This window comes from Equus przewalskii, chromosome X (genome assembly GCF_037783145.1).
Source record: "Equus przewalskii isolate Varuska chromosome X, EquPr2, whole genome shotgun sequence".
Taxonomy (NCBI): domain Eukaryota; kingdom Metazoa; phylum Chordata; class Mammalia; order Perissodactyla; family Equidae; genus Equus; species Equus przewalskii.
In genome coordinates this window covers 112,772,271-112,786,101 of record NC_091863.1, presented here as the reverse complement: position 1 = coordinate 112,786,101, position 13,831 = coordinate 112,772,271, and the positions used below count along the sequence as shown (strand labels likewise).

At 37.0% G+C, this 13,831-nt stretch overlaps 1 protein-coding gene across 1 annotated transcript; it reads left to right on the top strand.

The window, feature by feature from the left end:
* The first annotated feature begins 5,132 nt into the window (after positions 1–5,132).
* Positions 5,133–10,775, top strand: LOC139080880 (uncharacterized). Its single transcript, XM_070603372.1, has 3 exons — positions 5,133–5,139; positions 6,921–7,798; positions 10,668–10,775. The coding sequence occupies exons 1-3, from the start codon at positions 5,133–5,135 to the stop codon at positions 10,773–10,775; spliced, it is 993 nt and encodes a 330-aa protein (XP_070459473.1).
* Positions 10,776–13,831: the final 3,056 nt, after the last annotated feature.

The window sequence follows — 13,831 nt, the reverse complement described above, 5'->3', positions numbered from 1 at the left end:
TTAGATTATTTATAGAGCAAAGAGTAAACAAAATGAAACCATTAAAAAAGGTAAATATTTACTTAAGATCTAATTGACCCCATGATAGGCAAAGACTATCTAAGAAACTTTCAATAAAAGACAGCATAAAGGAAAAGACTGATGTATTTAACATTAGAAAATGAAAATCTCTTACAAATAAACTATCATAATAAAGTTAAAAAGCTATTATAGAGGGATTTGCATTGATATCCTTTCAATATAAAGAGTTATTACAAATAAACAAGTTGAAAAATGAATAAAAAGCCTGGAGAAATTAAAAGAAATTTAAAAGGCACATTCACATATGAAAAGATACTCAAGTACAGTATAATCTAATAAATATATATTAAAACAAAACTGAGGTACAAATTTCAGTCTATCAAATTGAAAAAGGAGAAAAGATAATATCATTATTGTCAGGGAGGTTGGCAGGGAGGCAGTGAGACAGACACACTCATATACTGCTAATAGGAATGTAAGCTGTTAGAACCTTGCTGGAAAGCAATTTGTCAGTATGTACCAAGAATCTAAAATTCTAAAATACTAAAAGCTTATGACCCGGTAAATACACTTCTAGGAATATAGTCTATGAAAATAATCAGAGCTGTAGAAAACTATTTCTGTTGAAGGATATTTTTAAAAAACATTATAACAATGAAAATATCTTATCAATATATATGTCCAGTGATAAATGAATAATGTAATAAATGTGGTACATCCATATAATAGACTATTATGGGTTCATTAAAAACTCAAAAGTTCTGTAGCCATCCAGTTCCCTTCCCTACAGGCAATGATGCTATCTACCTTTTTTTTTTGTAAATAGCATCATTGCCTGTAGGGAACAGAATGAGGTGGCTACAGAACTTTTCACTGTCTATCCTCTAATACTCTCTGAATTTTAAATTTAATAAATTAGTTCAATATTTTTTTAAACGTAAGCCTACTTAACTCACAAGAGGCCTGATGTACTGTACCTACGGCCACACCTATCCTTACCTCCACATCTTCATTTTCAGGAAATAGAGTATCCCTCCTCCCATTCAAGAACAAACCCTCACCTGCGCCCTGAAGGCCATCCTTTCCTTTGCCATCTCTTCCTTCCTCCTTCAAAGGAAAAATAAGTAGTCTACACTTGGCATCTAAGTTTTTAACATCTCATTCATTCTAAAACTCACTAGAATATGGCTTTTGCCCCCTACTACACTACTGAAACTGTTCTCCATAAAGAGACCAATATCTTTCAACTATGTTCAATATTTTCCAGCCTTTATCTAATCATATTTTCTGCTGACTTTGAAGTTCTTTATTACGTATATCTTGAGATTCTATTCTGGTCCTTACAACCCAAGACTGGAGCCTAGCAACTTGCCATCCAGTACACGACTATCCCCAGGGACCAAGACATCTGAGTTTCCATCACTATTAGGATTGCTGTTGCTCATCATTCTCCAGCAACTAAATCAAAGACACAAGCCATAAGTTGGCACCTAAGTGTGTGCTGATCATATATTCTAGTTACCATGAGACAGTCCTTGTTGATACTGGTGTAATTATTAACAGTGCCCCCTTGCACTCAAGTCTGGATGATAAATTATATCATCACCTTACTACCTAAGGGAATCCAACAGTCAGAAAATGAAAGAATAAAATCATGCAAACAGGCAGCTCCCCAGTAAAATAGACCTGCTCTGGAGGAGAAAAAAAAATAAAACTCATTACTTAAAATAAAACATGTGCAGTTAAGAAAATTCAATTACAAATATTGAAAAGACTTCCAGGACTAAAAAATGTATATTTCAATTTAAAATTCAGTTAAATTGAAGAAGACAAGTTCAGATAAATTGAAGGAAAAGCTGATCACTTGTCTAGACAAAAAATTAGAGGCCTAGAAGAGTATAGGAAATCTTTCAAAAACAGAAGAAAAGTACAAAAAGGACTTAGAAAACAAATGTATCCAGAATACCTAATCCATGAATAAAAGAAATTTTAGGAGGAACCAAAAACACATGCATGAGGGGCAATAATTAAGCAAATAATAGAGGAAAAATTTCCCCTAATTAAAGAACAATAAAGTTTGGCTCACTGAGTTCCAAGCAGGATTAATGTTTTATTCCATTAGAAATACAAATCACATACAGTAACCCACCTAAATCCTAAATGCACAGCTTTACGAATTTTCACATATGTAACACCTGTGTAAGCAACACCCAGGGGGAGATATAGAATGTTACCATCACTCAAGAGAATCCTTCATGGCCCTTTCAGAATCCGAATCCACCTCTACGCAGAGCTGATTGTTAATATGATTTCTAAACCCATCCATTAGTTTTGTCAGTACTTGAACTTTAAATTAATGGAATCGCAGTATGTACTCTTTTGGTCTGGCTTCTCTGATTCAACATTATGTTTCTGATGCATCCATATTAACGTATTAGTAGTTTGCTCTCTTTATTGCTCTGTGAAATTCCACTGTATGAGTATACCATAAGTTATTTCTCCATTCTCTTCTTGATGAATATGCAGGTTGCTTCCAGTTTTTGCCCTTATAAACAAAGCTTCTACGAACATTCTTAAACAGACCTTTTGGTGGACATCAGCACTCATTTCTCTTGAGTGTATAGCTAGGAGTTAAAGTGCTGGGTTATAGTACAGGTGTATGTCAAGCTCTGGTAGATACTGGCAAACAGTTTTGCACAGTGATTGAAAAAATTTAAACTCACACCAGCAATATATAAGGGTTCCAGGGGCCCCACATCCTTGCCCAAAATTAGAATTTTCAGTCTTTAATAATTTCAGCCAGAAAACAGAAGAAAACATTCTCACCTCATTTAATGAGCCGTCATAGCCCTGATGTCAGCCAAAGACATTACAAGAAAACTACATAGTAATATCCCTTATAGATGTACAAAACTTCAGCAAATCAAACCCAGCAACAGATAAAAATGTTAATATATTATGATCAAATAAGGTTTGTCCCAGGAATGCAAGGTAGATTTCACATTTAAAAGTCATTCATGGTAATGCACTATATGAAGAGAATAACAAAGAAGAACTATATGATTAACCCAATAGATATCAAAAAGCATTTGATAAAATTCAAATCTTATCCATGATGAAAGGTAAATAAAAAACACTCAAAACTAAGAATAGAGGAAAACTTCTTTAAATTGACACAGGGCTTCTGCAAAAATTCTACAGTAAACATCATACTAACAGTGAAACACTGAATGCTTTCCACATCAGATCAAGGAAATGGCAAGAATATCTGCTCTTACCTCTTCTATTCAACATTGCACTGAAGGTTCTAGCCAGTGTATTAGGTAAGAAGATGAAATAAAATGCACAGAGATCAAAAAGGAAGAAGTAAAATTCTGTTTGCAGAGGACATTATTTGTCAAACTCATTGAACTATGCAGTTAAAATAGATGTTTTATCATAAACTATGCTTCAACAAAGCCGATTTTAACAAAGTAAACTCCTCACAGCAAAAACTCCAAGCTCAGGGGGCTGGCCCCGTGGCCGAGTGGTTAAGTTCGCGTGCTCCGCTGCAGGCGGCCCAGTGTTTTGTTGGTTCGAATCCTGGGCGCGGACATGGCACTGCTCATCAGACCACGCTGAGGCAGCGTCCCACATGCCACAACTAGAAGAACCCACAACGAAGAATACACAACTATGTACCGGGGGGGGCTTTGGGGAGAAAAAGGAAAAAGTTAAATCTTTAAAAAAAAAAAAAAAAACTCCAAGCTCAGGACCAGTGAGTTTTGTGGTTTCACTGGTCAATTCCTTCAAATATTTAAGGAAGACATAACGTTGCTAAGAGAAAGATAGAAAGACCTAAATAAATGGTGATATATACCAAATTCAAAAATTGGACAATACAATATCATTAAGATGTCTATTTTGCCCAAATTTGGCCAATGTAATCACAATCAAAATCCTAGCAGACCTTTTGAAAGGAACCAACAAGCTGATTCTAAAACTTACATGGAATTGCAAAGGTAATAGAATAGCCAAAACAATCTTCAAATAAAAGAACAAAATGGGAGAACACACACTATCTGATTTCAATACTTACTTTAAGACTACAATAATCAAGACAGTGTGCTACTGGCATAGGATCCACAAATTAAAAAAAAAAAAAAAAACAGAACAGAATAGAGAGCCCAGGAAGAAACCCACACATACACAATTTTTTGATATTTGACAAAAGGACTATGGCAACGCAGAGAGGTTAAACATACAGTTGTGGGATCCAGAAATTCCACACCTAAGTATACACCCAAGAGAATGGAAAACATATGCGTATACTGAAACTTGTACAAAAATGTTCACAGAAGCATTATTCATAATAGCTAGAGAGTGTAAACAACTTACATGTCCATTAACTGCGGGACAAACAAAATGTGGTATGCCCATACAATGCAATATTATTGTGTCATAAAAAAGAATCAAGTACTGATACATGTTAAAACATGGGTTAACTTTGAAAACATTATGCTAAATAGAAGAAGCCAGACACAAAGGTCAGATATTGTAGGACTCTATTTATATGAAATGTCCAGAATAGACGAATTCATAGAGACAAAAAGTAGATTAATGGTTTCCAGGGGTACAGAGTCCTTTTGGGGGTGATGAAAATGTTCTGCAATTAGATAGTAGTAATGGTTGCACAACCATGTGAATATATTAAAATCCATTGAATTGTACAGTTTAAAATGGTGAATCATGGTATGCAAACTATATCTCAATTTTAAAAAATTAATTTGAGATGGATCATAGTCTTAAATATAAAAGCTAAATCTATAATGCTTCTAGAAAAAAATGGATGTATATTTTCACAACTTTGAAGTAAAGATTACTTAACGAGAATATAAAAGGCCATAAAGCATCAAAGGAAAACAATGTTAAATTGGACGTTATTGAAAATTATAAACATCTATTCTTCAAAGTACAGTTAAGAAAATAAACTCTCACAGGGTGGGTGAAAATATTCTCAATACATACAAATGACAAAAGAACTCCAACAAATCAATAACAAAAAGACACACAACTTAACGTTAAAAAGTTGGCAAAAGATTTTGAACACACACTTCCCAAAGGAAAACATAATGGCCAGTAAGTACATGAAAAAGTGTTCAAAGGCATTAGTCATCAGGGAAATGCAATTTAAAACCACAATGAGATACTACTTCATACCCACTAGGATGGCTAAAACTAAAAAGACTAACAGTATGAAACGCTGACCTGGATGTGGAGCAAATAGAGTTATCCTACCTTGCTGGTGGGAGCATAAAATCGTACAAACCAGTTTTTAAAAGTTTGGCAGTTTCGTACAAAGTTAAACACACACCTAGAGGAACTTCCACAGCCAAGTGGTTAGCAAAGAGAAGTATAAACATTTATTTCAAAGAACAATTTTAAAAGGTTGTTCATAGGAGTTTTATTCTTATTAGCCAAATGTCCATCAATAGGTGAATGGATAAATAACTCACAGTATATTAAATACACAGGAATACTACTCAGTAATCAAAATGAGCAAACTACTTATACATGCAACATGGATAAATCTCACGGACATGAAGCTGAGCAAAAGAAATCAAGTGGAAATGGGAGAAAGTGTTTTATTGACAATTGCATGCATATAAACATTAGGAATAAACTCAATATAAGAAGTACAGAAACTAGATTAAAAAACTATAAAATATTGGGGCTGGCCCCATGGCCAAGAGGTTGGGTTTGCACGCTCTGCTTCGCGGCCCAGGGCTACGCTGCTTCGAATCCTGGGTGCGGACACGGCACTGCTCGTCAGGCCATGCTGAGGCGGCATCCCACATGCCACACTAGAAGGACCCACAACTGAAAATACACAACTATGTACCGTACCGGGGGTGCTTTGGAAGAAAAAGGAAAACTAAAATCTTTAAAAAAAAAACTACAAAATTTTTATTAAAGGGCATAAAATTCAATCTGAAAATATAGAAAGACATACCATTTTCTTGGATAGGTAGATAACAATATAAAAATGTAAATTCTCTCAAAGATAATATATAAATATAATACCTAGTAGAACTCCAATAGATTTGTGGTTTTAATAAAATAAAATAATATTGGGGCCAGCCCAGGGGCACTGTGGTTAAGTTTGTACCCTCCACTTTGGTAGCCCAGAGTTTGTGGGTTTGGATCCCAGACATGGACCTACGCGCCACTCATCAAGCCATGCTACGGCAGCGTCCCACACACACAATAAAGGAAGATTGGCACAGATGTTAGCTCAGGGCTAACCTTCCTCACCAAATAAATAAATAAATAAATAAAAATAATATTAAAATCCATATAAGAACATACATATCTAAGAATATCCAGGAAAATCATGAAGGAGAATGGTGAGGTGGAATTTGATTTATTAGATACTAAACTGCAACTAAACAATATGATATTGGCACAGAAATAAGCAACTAGATCAGTGGAGCAAAGTGCCCAGAAACTGATTCCAGTCTTTATGATAATTTATGACAAAGGTGATATTTTAATACAATGGGAAAAAGACACTTTACTCAGTGTATGCACTGGCACGTATATTGGGCACTCTACTTGGAACAAAATGGAGTTTGTTCTCTTTCTCACACTACGTATAAAAATAAATTCTAAATGGACTAACAATTTAGATATAAAAATAAAACAATAAAAGTGGTGCAAAAAAATCTAAGAAATCACATGTATAATCTAGATGTACAGGGAACCTTGTCAACCAAGACAAGAAGAACAGACGCTAGAAAAGAAAAGCCCAACATATTTGATGATTTAAAAATTTAATTATTTTTAATAGGTACAGAGTTTCGTTGGGATGATGAAAAACTTCTGGAAATATAAGGTGATGATGGCTGTACAACAATGAGAATGCACTGAATGTGAGTGTACTGAATGTGAGTGCACTGAATGGGAATGCACTGAATGTGAGTGTACTGAATGTGAATGCACTGAATGTGAGTGTACTGAATGTGAGTGTACTGAATGTGAGTGCACTGAATGTGAGTGTACTGAATGTGAATGCACTGAATGTGAATGCACTGAATGTGAGTGTACTGAATGTGAATGCACTCAATGTGAGTGTACTGAATGTGAGTGTACTGAATGTGAGTGCACTGAATGTGAGTGTACTGAATGTGAATGCACTGAATGTGAGTGTACTGAATGTGAGTGTACTGAATGTGAGTGCACTGAATGTGTGTGTACTGAATGTGAATGCACTGAATGTGAATGCACTGAATGTGAGTGTACTGAATGTGAGTGCACTGAATGTGTGTGTACTGAATGTGAGTGCACTGAATGTGAGTGCACTGAATGTGAGTGCACTGAATGTGTGTGTACTGAATGTGAATGCACTGAATGTGAATGCACTGAATGTGAGTGTACTGAATGTGAATGCACTGAATGTGAATGCACTGAATGTGAGTGCACTGAATGTGAATGCACTGAATGTGAGTGTACTGAATGTGAGTGCACTGAATGTGTGTGTACTGAATGTGAATGCACTGAATGTGAATGCACTGAATGTGAGTGTACTGAATGTGAATGCACTGAATGTGAATGCACTGAATGTGAGTGCACTGAATGTGAGTGCACTGAATGTGAATGCACTGAATGTGAGTGCACTGAATGTGAGTGCACTGAATGTGAGTGCACTGAATGTGAGTGTACTGAATGTGAATGCACTGAATGTGAATGCACTGAATGTGAGTGTACTGAATGTGAGTGTACTGAATGCTTCTGGACCGTATGCTTAAAAATGATAAATTTCATGGTATGTATATATTAACACAATGAAGAAAATAAGATTTTGTATGGCAAAATATATCTTAACCAAATTTAACAAATTGATCTACTAGGTTAATACACATATACCTACATACATATATAGTTTAAACACTTACGAGACTAAAAGGCCTAATATCTATAATTTTTTAAATGATCAAAGAACTTCAAAACACATTAACAAGAGAAGATTTTGGAATGGCCAATAAGCACATGAAAAGATGCTCAATGTCATTAGTCATCAGAGAAATGCAAACTAAAACTATAATCAGATACCACTTCACACCCACTAGAATGGCTAAAATTAAAATAACCGACAATATGAAGTCTTGGCCAGTATGTAGATATTCCCTTAAAAATAATAAAACGAGAGGCATGGATAGAGGGAGAGAAAGCATATAGAAAAACAAGCAATTCACAGCAGAACAAATGCAAATGTTTGGTAAACGTTTGAGAACATGCTCACTAACAGTTAAAGAAATGCAAATTAAAGTAACAATAAGTAGTGCCATCCATTGCTACTGGAAATGGAAATTACAATTTCATTTTTGATATGCATGTCCTTGAGCCAGACATCCTACTCCTAGGAATTTATCTCACAGAAGTAAAAGCATCAGTATATGAAAAGTATGTATAAAACATTATCCCTATTCATATATCAGAAAATTACCAAAAGAAGAAAACTCTGTGTGTGTATGAAATAGGAATGGATGGGCTTAGGATCACCATCCTTTTCACTCTTTCTGGGTGGTCTGATCTGTTTTCAAGGTTACAACTAACATGCTGACGGTTTCCAAATCTTTATGTTGAGGCCAGACCACTCTCCTGAGCTTCAGAGTGCTTGCTGCACAGTTCCCCCTGAATGTTCCCAAGGTAGGGCTAGGCACATAATTTATGGGGTCCGGTGAAAAATGAAAATGCAAACCCCTTGTGGAAAAAGTGCCATTAGACGTATTAACATATAAAGTTTTTTTCCTGTAAAAGTATTTCATTATTTATAAAATTTAACAGGGGTAATAGTGATATATGGGTGTGTTAATTTCCCAATACTGCTGTAACAACTTACCACAAAGGTAGTAGCTCAAAGCAACACAAGTGTATTATCTCCCAGTCCTGGAGGTCCTAAGTCCTATATTCAACATGTCAGCAGGGCTGCATTCCTTCTGCAGGCTCTAGGCAAGAATTCATTTCTTTGCCTTTTCAACTACTAGAGGCATTCTTTGGTTTCTGGCCCCTTCCTCCATTTTCAAAGCCAGCAGTAGGGGCCAGACCGGTGGCGCAGCGGTTAAGCGCGCACCTTCTGCTTCCGCAGCCAGGCTCGTTGTTTTAGATCCTGAGTGCGGACACAGCACTGCTTGGCAAGCCATGCTGTGGCAGGCGTACCACATAGAAAGTGGAGGAAGATGGGCACGGATGTTAGCTCAGGGCCAGTCTTCCTCAGCAAAAAGAGGAGGATTGGCGGCAGATGTTAGCTCAGAGCTAATCTTCCTCAAAAAAAAAAAAAAAAAGCCAGCAGCATCGCATCTCCAAACCTCTCTCACTCTCCCTGCCCTCTCCTTCATGTCTCTCCTCTCTGCTTCTCTCATCACATCTTCTCTGACTTTCCCTCCTCTTTCTTTCCCTTTTAAGAACACTTGTGATTACACTGGTCCCACCTGGATAATCCAGGTGACTTTCCCCATCTCAAGACCCTTAATTTAATCACAACTACAAAGTCTTTTTGACCGTGTAAGGTAACATATTCAGCGGTTCTGGGGATTAGGACTTGGACATCCCTGGTGTGTGTGTTGAACGGGGAACACTATTCTGTCTATCGCAACGATTAAGAACAAATTTACAAACTGCAAAAAATATTTTTGGCATCATAATATTATATAACACAACAAATACTAATACTTTATTAATGTGGTATCTTGATTACAAGATTTTTCTGGCTCAGTTCTCTACAAAGTTATTTATTAGGTCATCAAACTTTATATTTTTAGCAACTTCATTTTCAATCAACATAACTGAAAGCACCATCAGTCTTTCTTGGCAAACGAAAGATGGCAAATAATTTTTGATAATTTCAAATTTAGAGAAGGCTCTTCCTGCTGATGCAACGGTTACCGGAGCTGATGAGAGTATTTCACGGCCTGCGGCAGTGTTGGGATTCATATACAAATTCTAGTACAACTAGAGTTGATGATTCTCATTAAACAATTTTTTTCAAAAGGTTTAACTCATCATACAAATCAGTTTCGTGTAATTCTGAATTTAATTTTAAATGTACATTAGACAATCGTATTGTAATTTCTCTTTTGACAGTTTTGGAACTTCTGGGGGTTGTACAATAAACTGAAGGTAGCTTCATGATTTGTACATAATTCAAAACACCTGTTCATGCATTCTATCGCTGTATATTCAATTACAAGGAAATTAATTTAAAAAGAGTCTTCCTCCTTAGTAATTGGTTCATCCAAAGCTTCATATGAAAATAGTTTTATTTTCTGTTGAATAGGATGATCTTTAAATGTAATTTATATTGCTAAACCTTTAGGTATTTAAGCAGTTTTCAAAACCAGAAATTCCAAACTCTTTGAAAAATTCTAACTCCTTTATATATGCATTATTACAATTCCATGTGTACGCTTTTATTGTGTAACAATTTACTGCCAAAGTTTAATGCCTGGGTGTGAGCAGCTCTCATCCCAGCACTCAGGCTGCAGAGTTAATATTGATGTAAATCCCATAGGGACTGCTTGAAGGACTGACCACGGGCAAGCCCGTCTCGCACTGCGAGCCTCAGTGCTTCCCCAGTGGGGAGGCCCTGCTCTCTCCTGCCCCTACAGCTCCTGCTACCAGGGCTGCTGCTTCTGCTGCTGCTGTCCCCCACCATCAACAGCACCAATCCGGACGCAGGTCCTAGCCTGACTACGTTGGAGCCCTATGTGCCCTAGACGACACAAAAGGCCTATTTGTGCCACATTACCTTCCATGCCTGTGGACCTGAGCCCACAAACACACACTTCATTTACAGTCTTTGTTTACAAAACACAGATCAAAGATAACATTACTATGAATTTTAAGAGGACAACAGCAAAGCATTAAAACAAGCATGGGGTCCTTCTGGGAGTGGAGGCCCTATGCACAGGTTGCACACCCAAAAGGAGGGCCCTGGTGCCAGTTAGACCCCTTGGTATCTAACCAATCAATGAACATATATCAGGTACATGCCATAGATCTGGTGCTCACTTATGGTATCTTTTTCCAGCTTCTCCTCAATGTGCTCTAAACAAGGAGGAACTTGGGAGTAGAAACAAGTGACTGTTTCTACTACCAAAATAAGCACTCAGGTTGCTGTATGCCTTTGTAATTTTGGGTTTTTTTTTTGTTTTTTTGGTTTTTTTGAAGAAGAAGATTAGCCCTAAGCTAACATCTGCTGCCAATCCACCTCTTTTTGCTGAGGAAGCCTGACCCTGAGCTAACATCCGTGCCCATATTCCTCTACTTTATACATGGGACGCCTACCACAGCGTGGCTTGCCAAGCAGTGCCATGTCCGCACCCAGGATCTGAACCGGTGAATCTCGGGCCACGAAGAGGAATGTGTGAACTTGACCGCTGTGCCACCCGCCGGCCCCACCTTTGTAATTTTATATCTCACCAGAGCGCCCCAACCCACTGAGGTAGTGAGAGAAAGGATTATTGGCTCTAATTAATTAGTCTTCACAACAATCCACAGTGGTCTGGAAGTACTTTTAATGCTGTCTGACAGATGAAGTCAGAGGTTAAATCACTTTCCTATGTACCTCACCAGGCTGTTGGGAAGCCTGAAGTAAAAAGTGATTATGAAAAGAGTTTTGTCAACAATGAGGCAAAAAGCACATATAGGATATTACCATTCTTCTTCCTTGGGAACATCACATGGTAAGGACAGGAGAATTCAATTCAAGTTTACCTCCAACTAATCAAAATCTCACCTTTTAAGTACTAAATCTTTTGAGCTCAGGTTACCTGGCCAAATAACATAAGATCAGCATACCTTAATCCAATCTTGTTTCCATGGTGTAAATCCATTCAAGAAGTGCAATTTCCTAGTTCCAGAAAAATAAAACTATGTCGCCAGCTAAGAATATCTCAAGTAAATTAGAAATTGAGTCTGAGAGAGACGAAAGAGAAAAAATACTCTCATATGTTTATAAAGTAAATAACGTATTGCTATAAAACTATTGGGTTAAAAAGGTAAATCATAAATACAATTATGAAATTCTTAGAACTCAAGGGCAATTAAAACACCACATGTCAGAAATCTGTGGGACACCAAGAGAACTTTAAGGCTTTAAATACATTTATCAGTAAACAAAATTTTAAAATAAGCTAAGCATTTGCATCAAGAAGTTAGAAAAAGAGCAACAGAGCAAACCCAAAGAAAAATAGGAAAAAGAAAATAATACAGGTAAAGGAAGCAATCAACGAAATGGGAAAAAAAGGGAAAGTGAAGAATAAAAACCAGAAAGCTGTTTCTTTGAAAAATAGTAAGATGGGGCTGGCCCCGAGGCCAAGTGGTTAAGTTCGCACACTCTGCCTCGGCGGCCCAGGATTTCACTGGTTCGGATCCTGGGCACAGACATGGTACCACTCATCAAGCCATGCTGAGGCAGCATCCCACATAACGCAACCAGAAGGACCTACAACTAGAATATACATCTCTGTACTGGGGGGGGGAGCTTTGGGGAGAAGAAGAAAAAAACACACTAAAAAAATAGTCAGATGGACAGGCCTCAGGCAAGAATGATATTTTTTAAGGTGGAGAGAAAAAGACAGAATACACAAACCCACACACACACACACACACACACACATAAGATCTCTATGGCAAAAAAAAAAAAAAAAAACTAATGAAAGACCTAGAAAATCATCTGAATAAATAGAAAGCCATTCCAGCATCTTAGCTGGGGCAACTTAATATTATAAAATGTCAATTTACTTGAAATTGATATATAAACTCAATGAAATTCCAATCAAAATTCTAGTGGCATTCTTTGAGGAACTTGAGAAACTCACTCTCAAATTGACATAGAAAAATAAAGGTCCACAAATAGCTAAGTCAACTTTGAAAAATAACAACTAAGAAATAGAAATGTTCCACTAGATATTAATGCATACTAAAAATCTAGAGTATTATTTTTTTATGTATGGTAGCCCAATTGTGGTCTTCAAATATTATTTCCCACAAAACAAATCAGGGCTCCTCAGAGAAATGGCTGATTGTGGGTCTGAGGCAGAAAATGAACAAGATAAAACTGGAACACCTTGGCCTGCCATATAGGAAGGATGATGCCCAAAATCACTAAGTCACGCTGAACAGACCCTCCTAGGAGCCAATTTGGAGAGGCTCCCAAAGACCAAAGGTGATCAAGTTAAGCATCAATAAAAACAATAACTGCAATAGATTGAAGCACATCAAATATGTTTAAATTCATTAGTTCACTGTGATATTAAAACATAAAACAAAATTTAAAAACTAATAGGCAAAAGAAACCAGAATCAAAACAAAGAGACAACCCACAAATTGGGAGAAAATATTTGCAAATAATATATCTGACAAGGGGTTAATCTCCATAATATATAAGGAACTCACACAACTGGACAATAAAATAACAATCCTGATCAAAAAATAGGCAGAGGATATGAACAGACATTTTTCCAAAGAAGATATACAGGTCAACAAACGCATGAAAAGATGTTCGACATCACTAATCACTAGGGAAATGCAAATCAAAACTACACTAAGGGGCCAGCCTGGTGGCACAGCGGTTAAGTTCGCATATTTCACTTCTTGGCGGTTCGGGGTTCGCTGGTTCAGATGTCGGGTGTGGACATGGCACTGCTTGGCATGCCATGCTGTGGTAGGTGTCCCACATATAAAGTAGAGGAAGATGGGCACGGATGTTAGCTCAGGGCCAGGCTTCCTCAGCAAAAAGAGGAGGACTGGCGGTAGTTAGCTCAGGGCT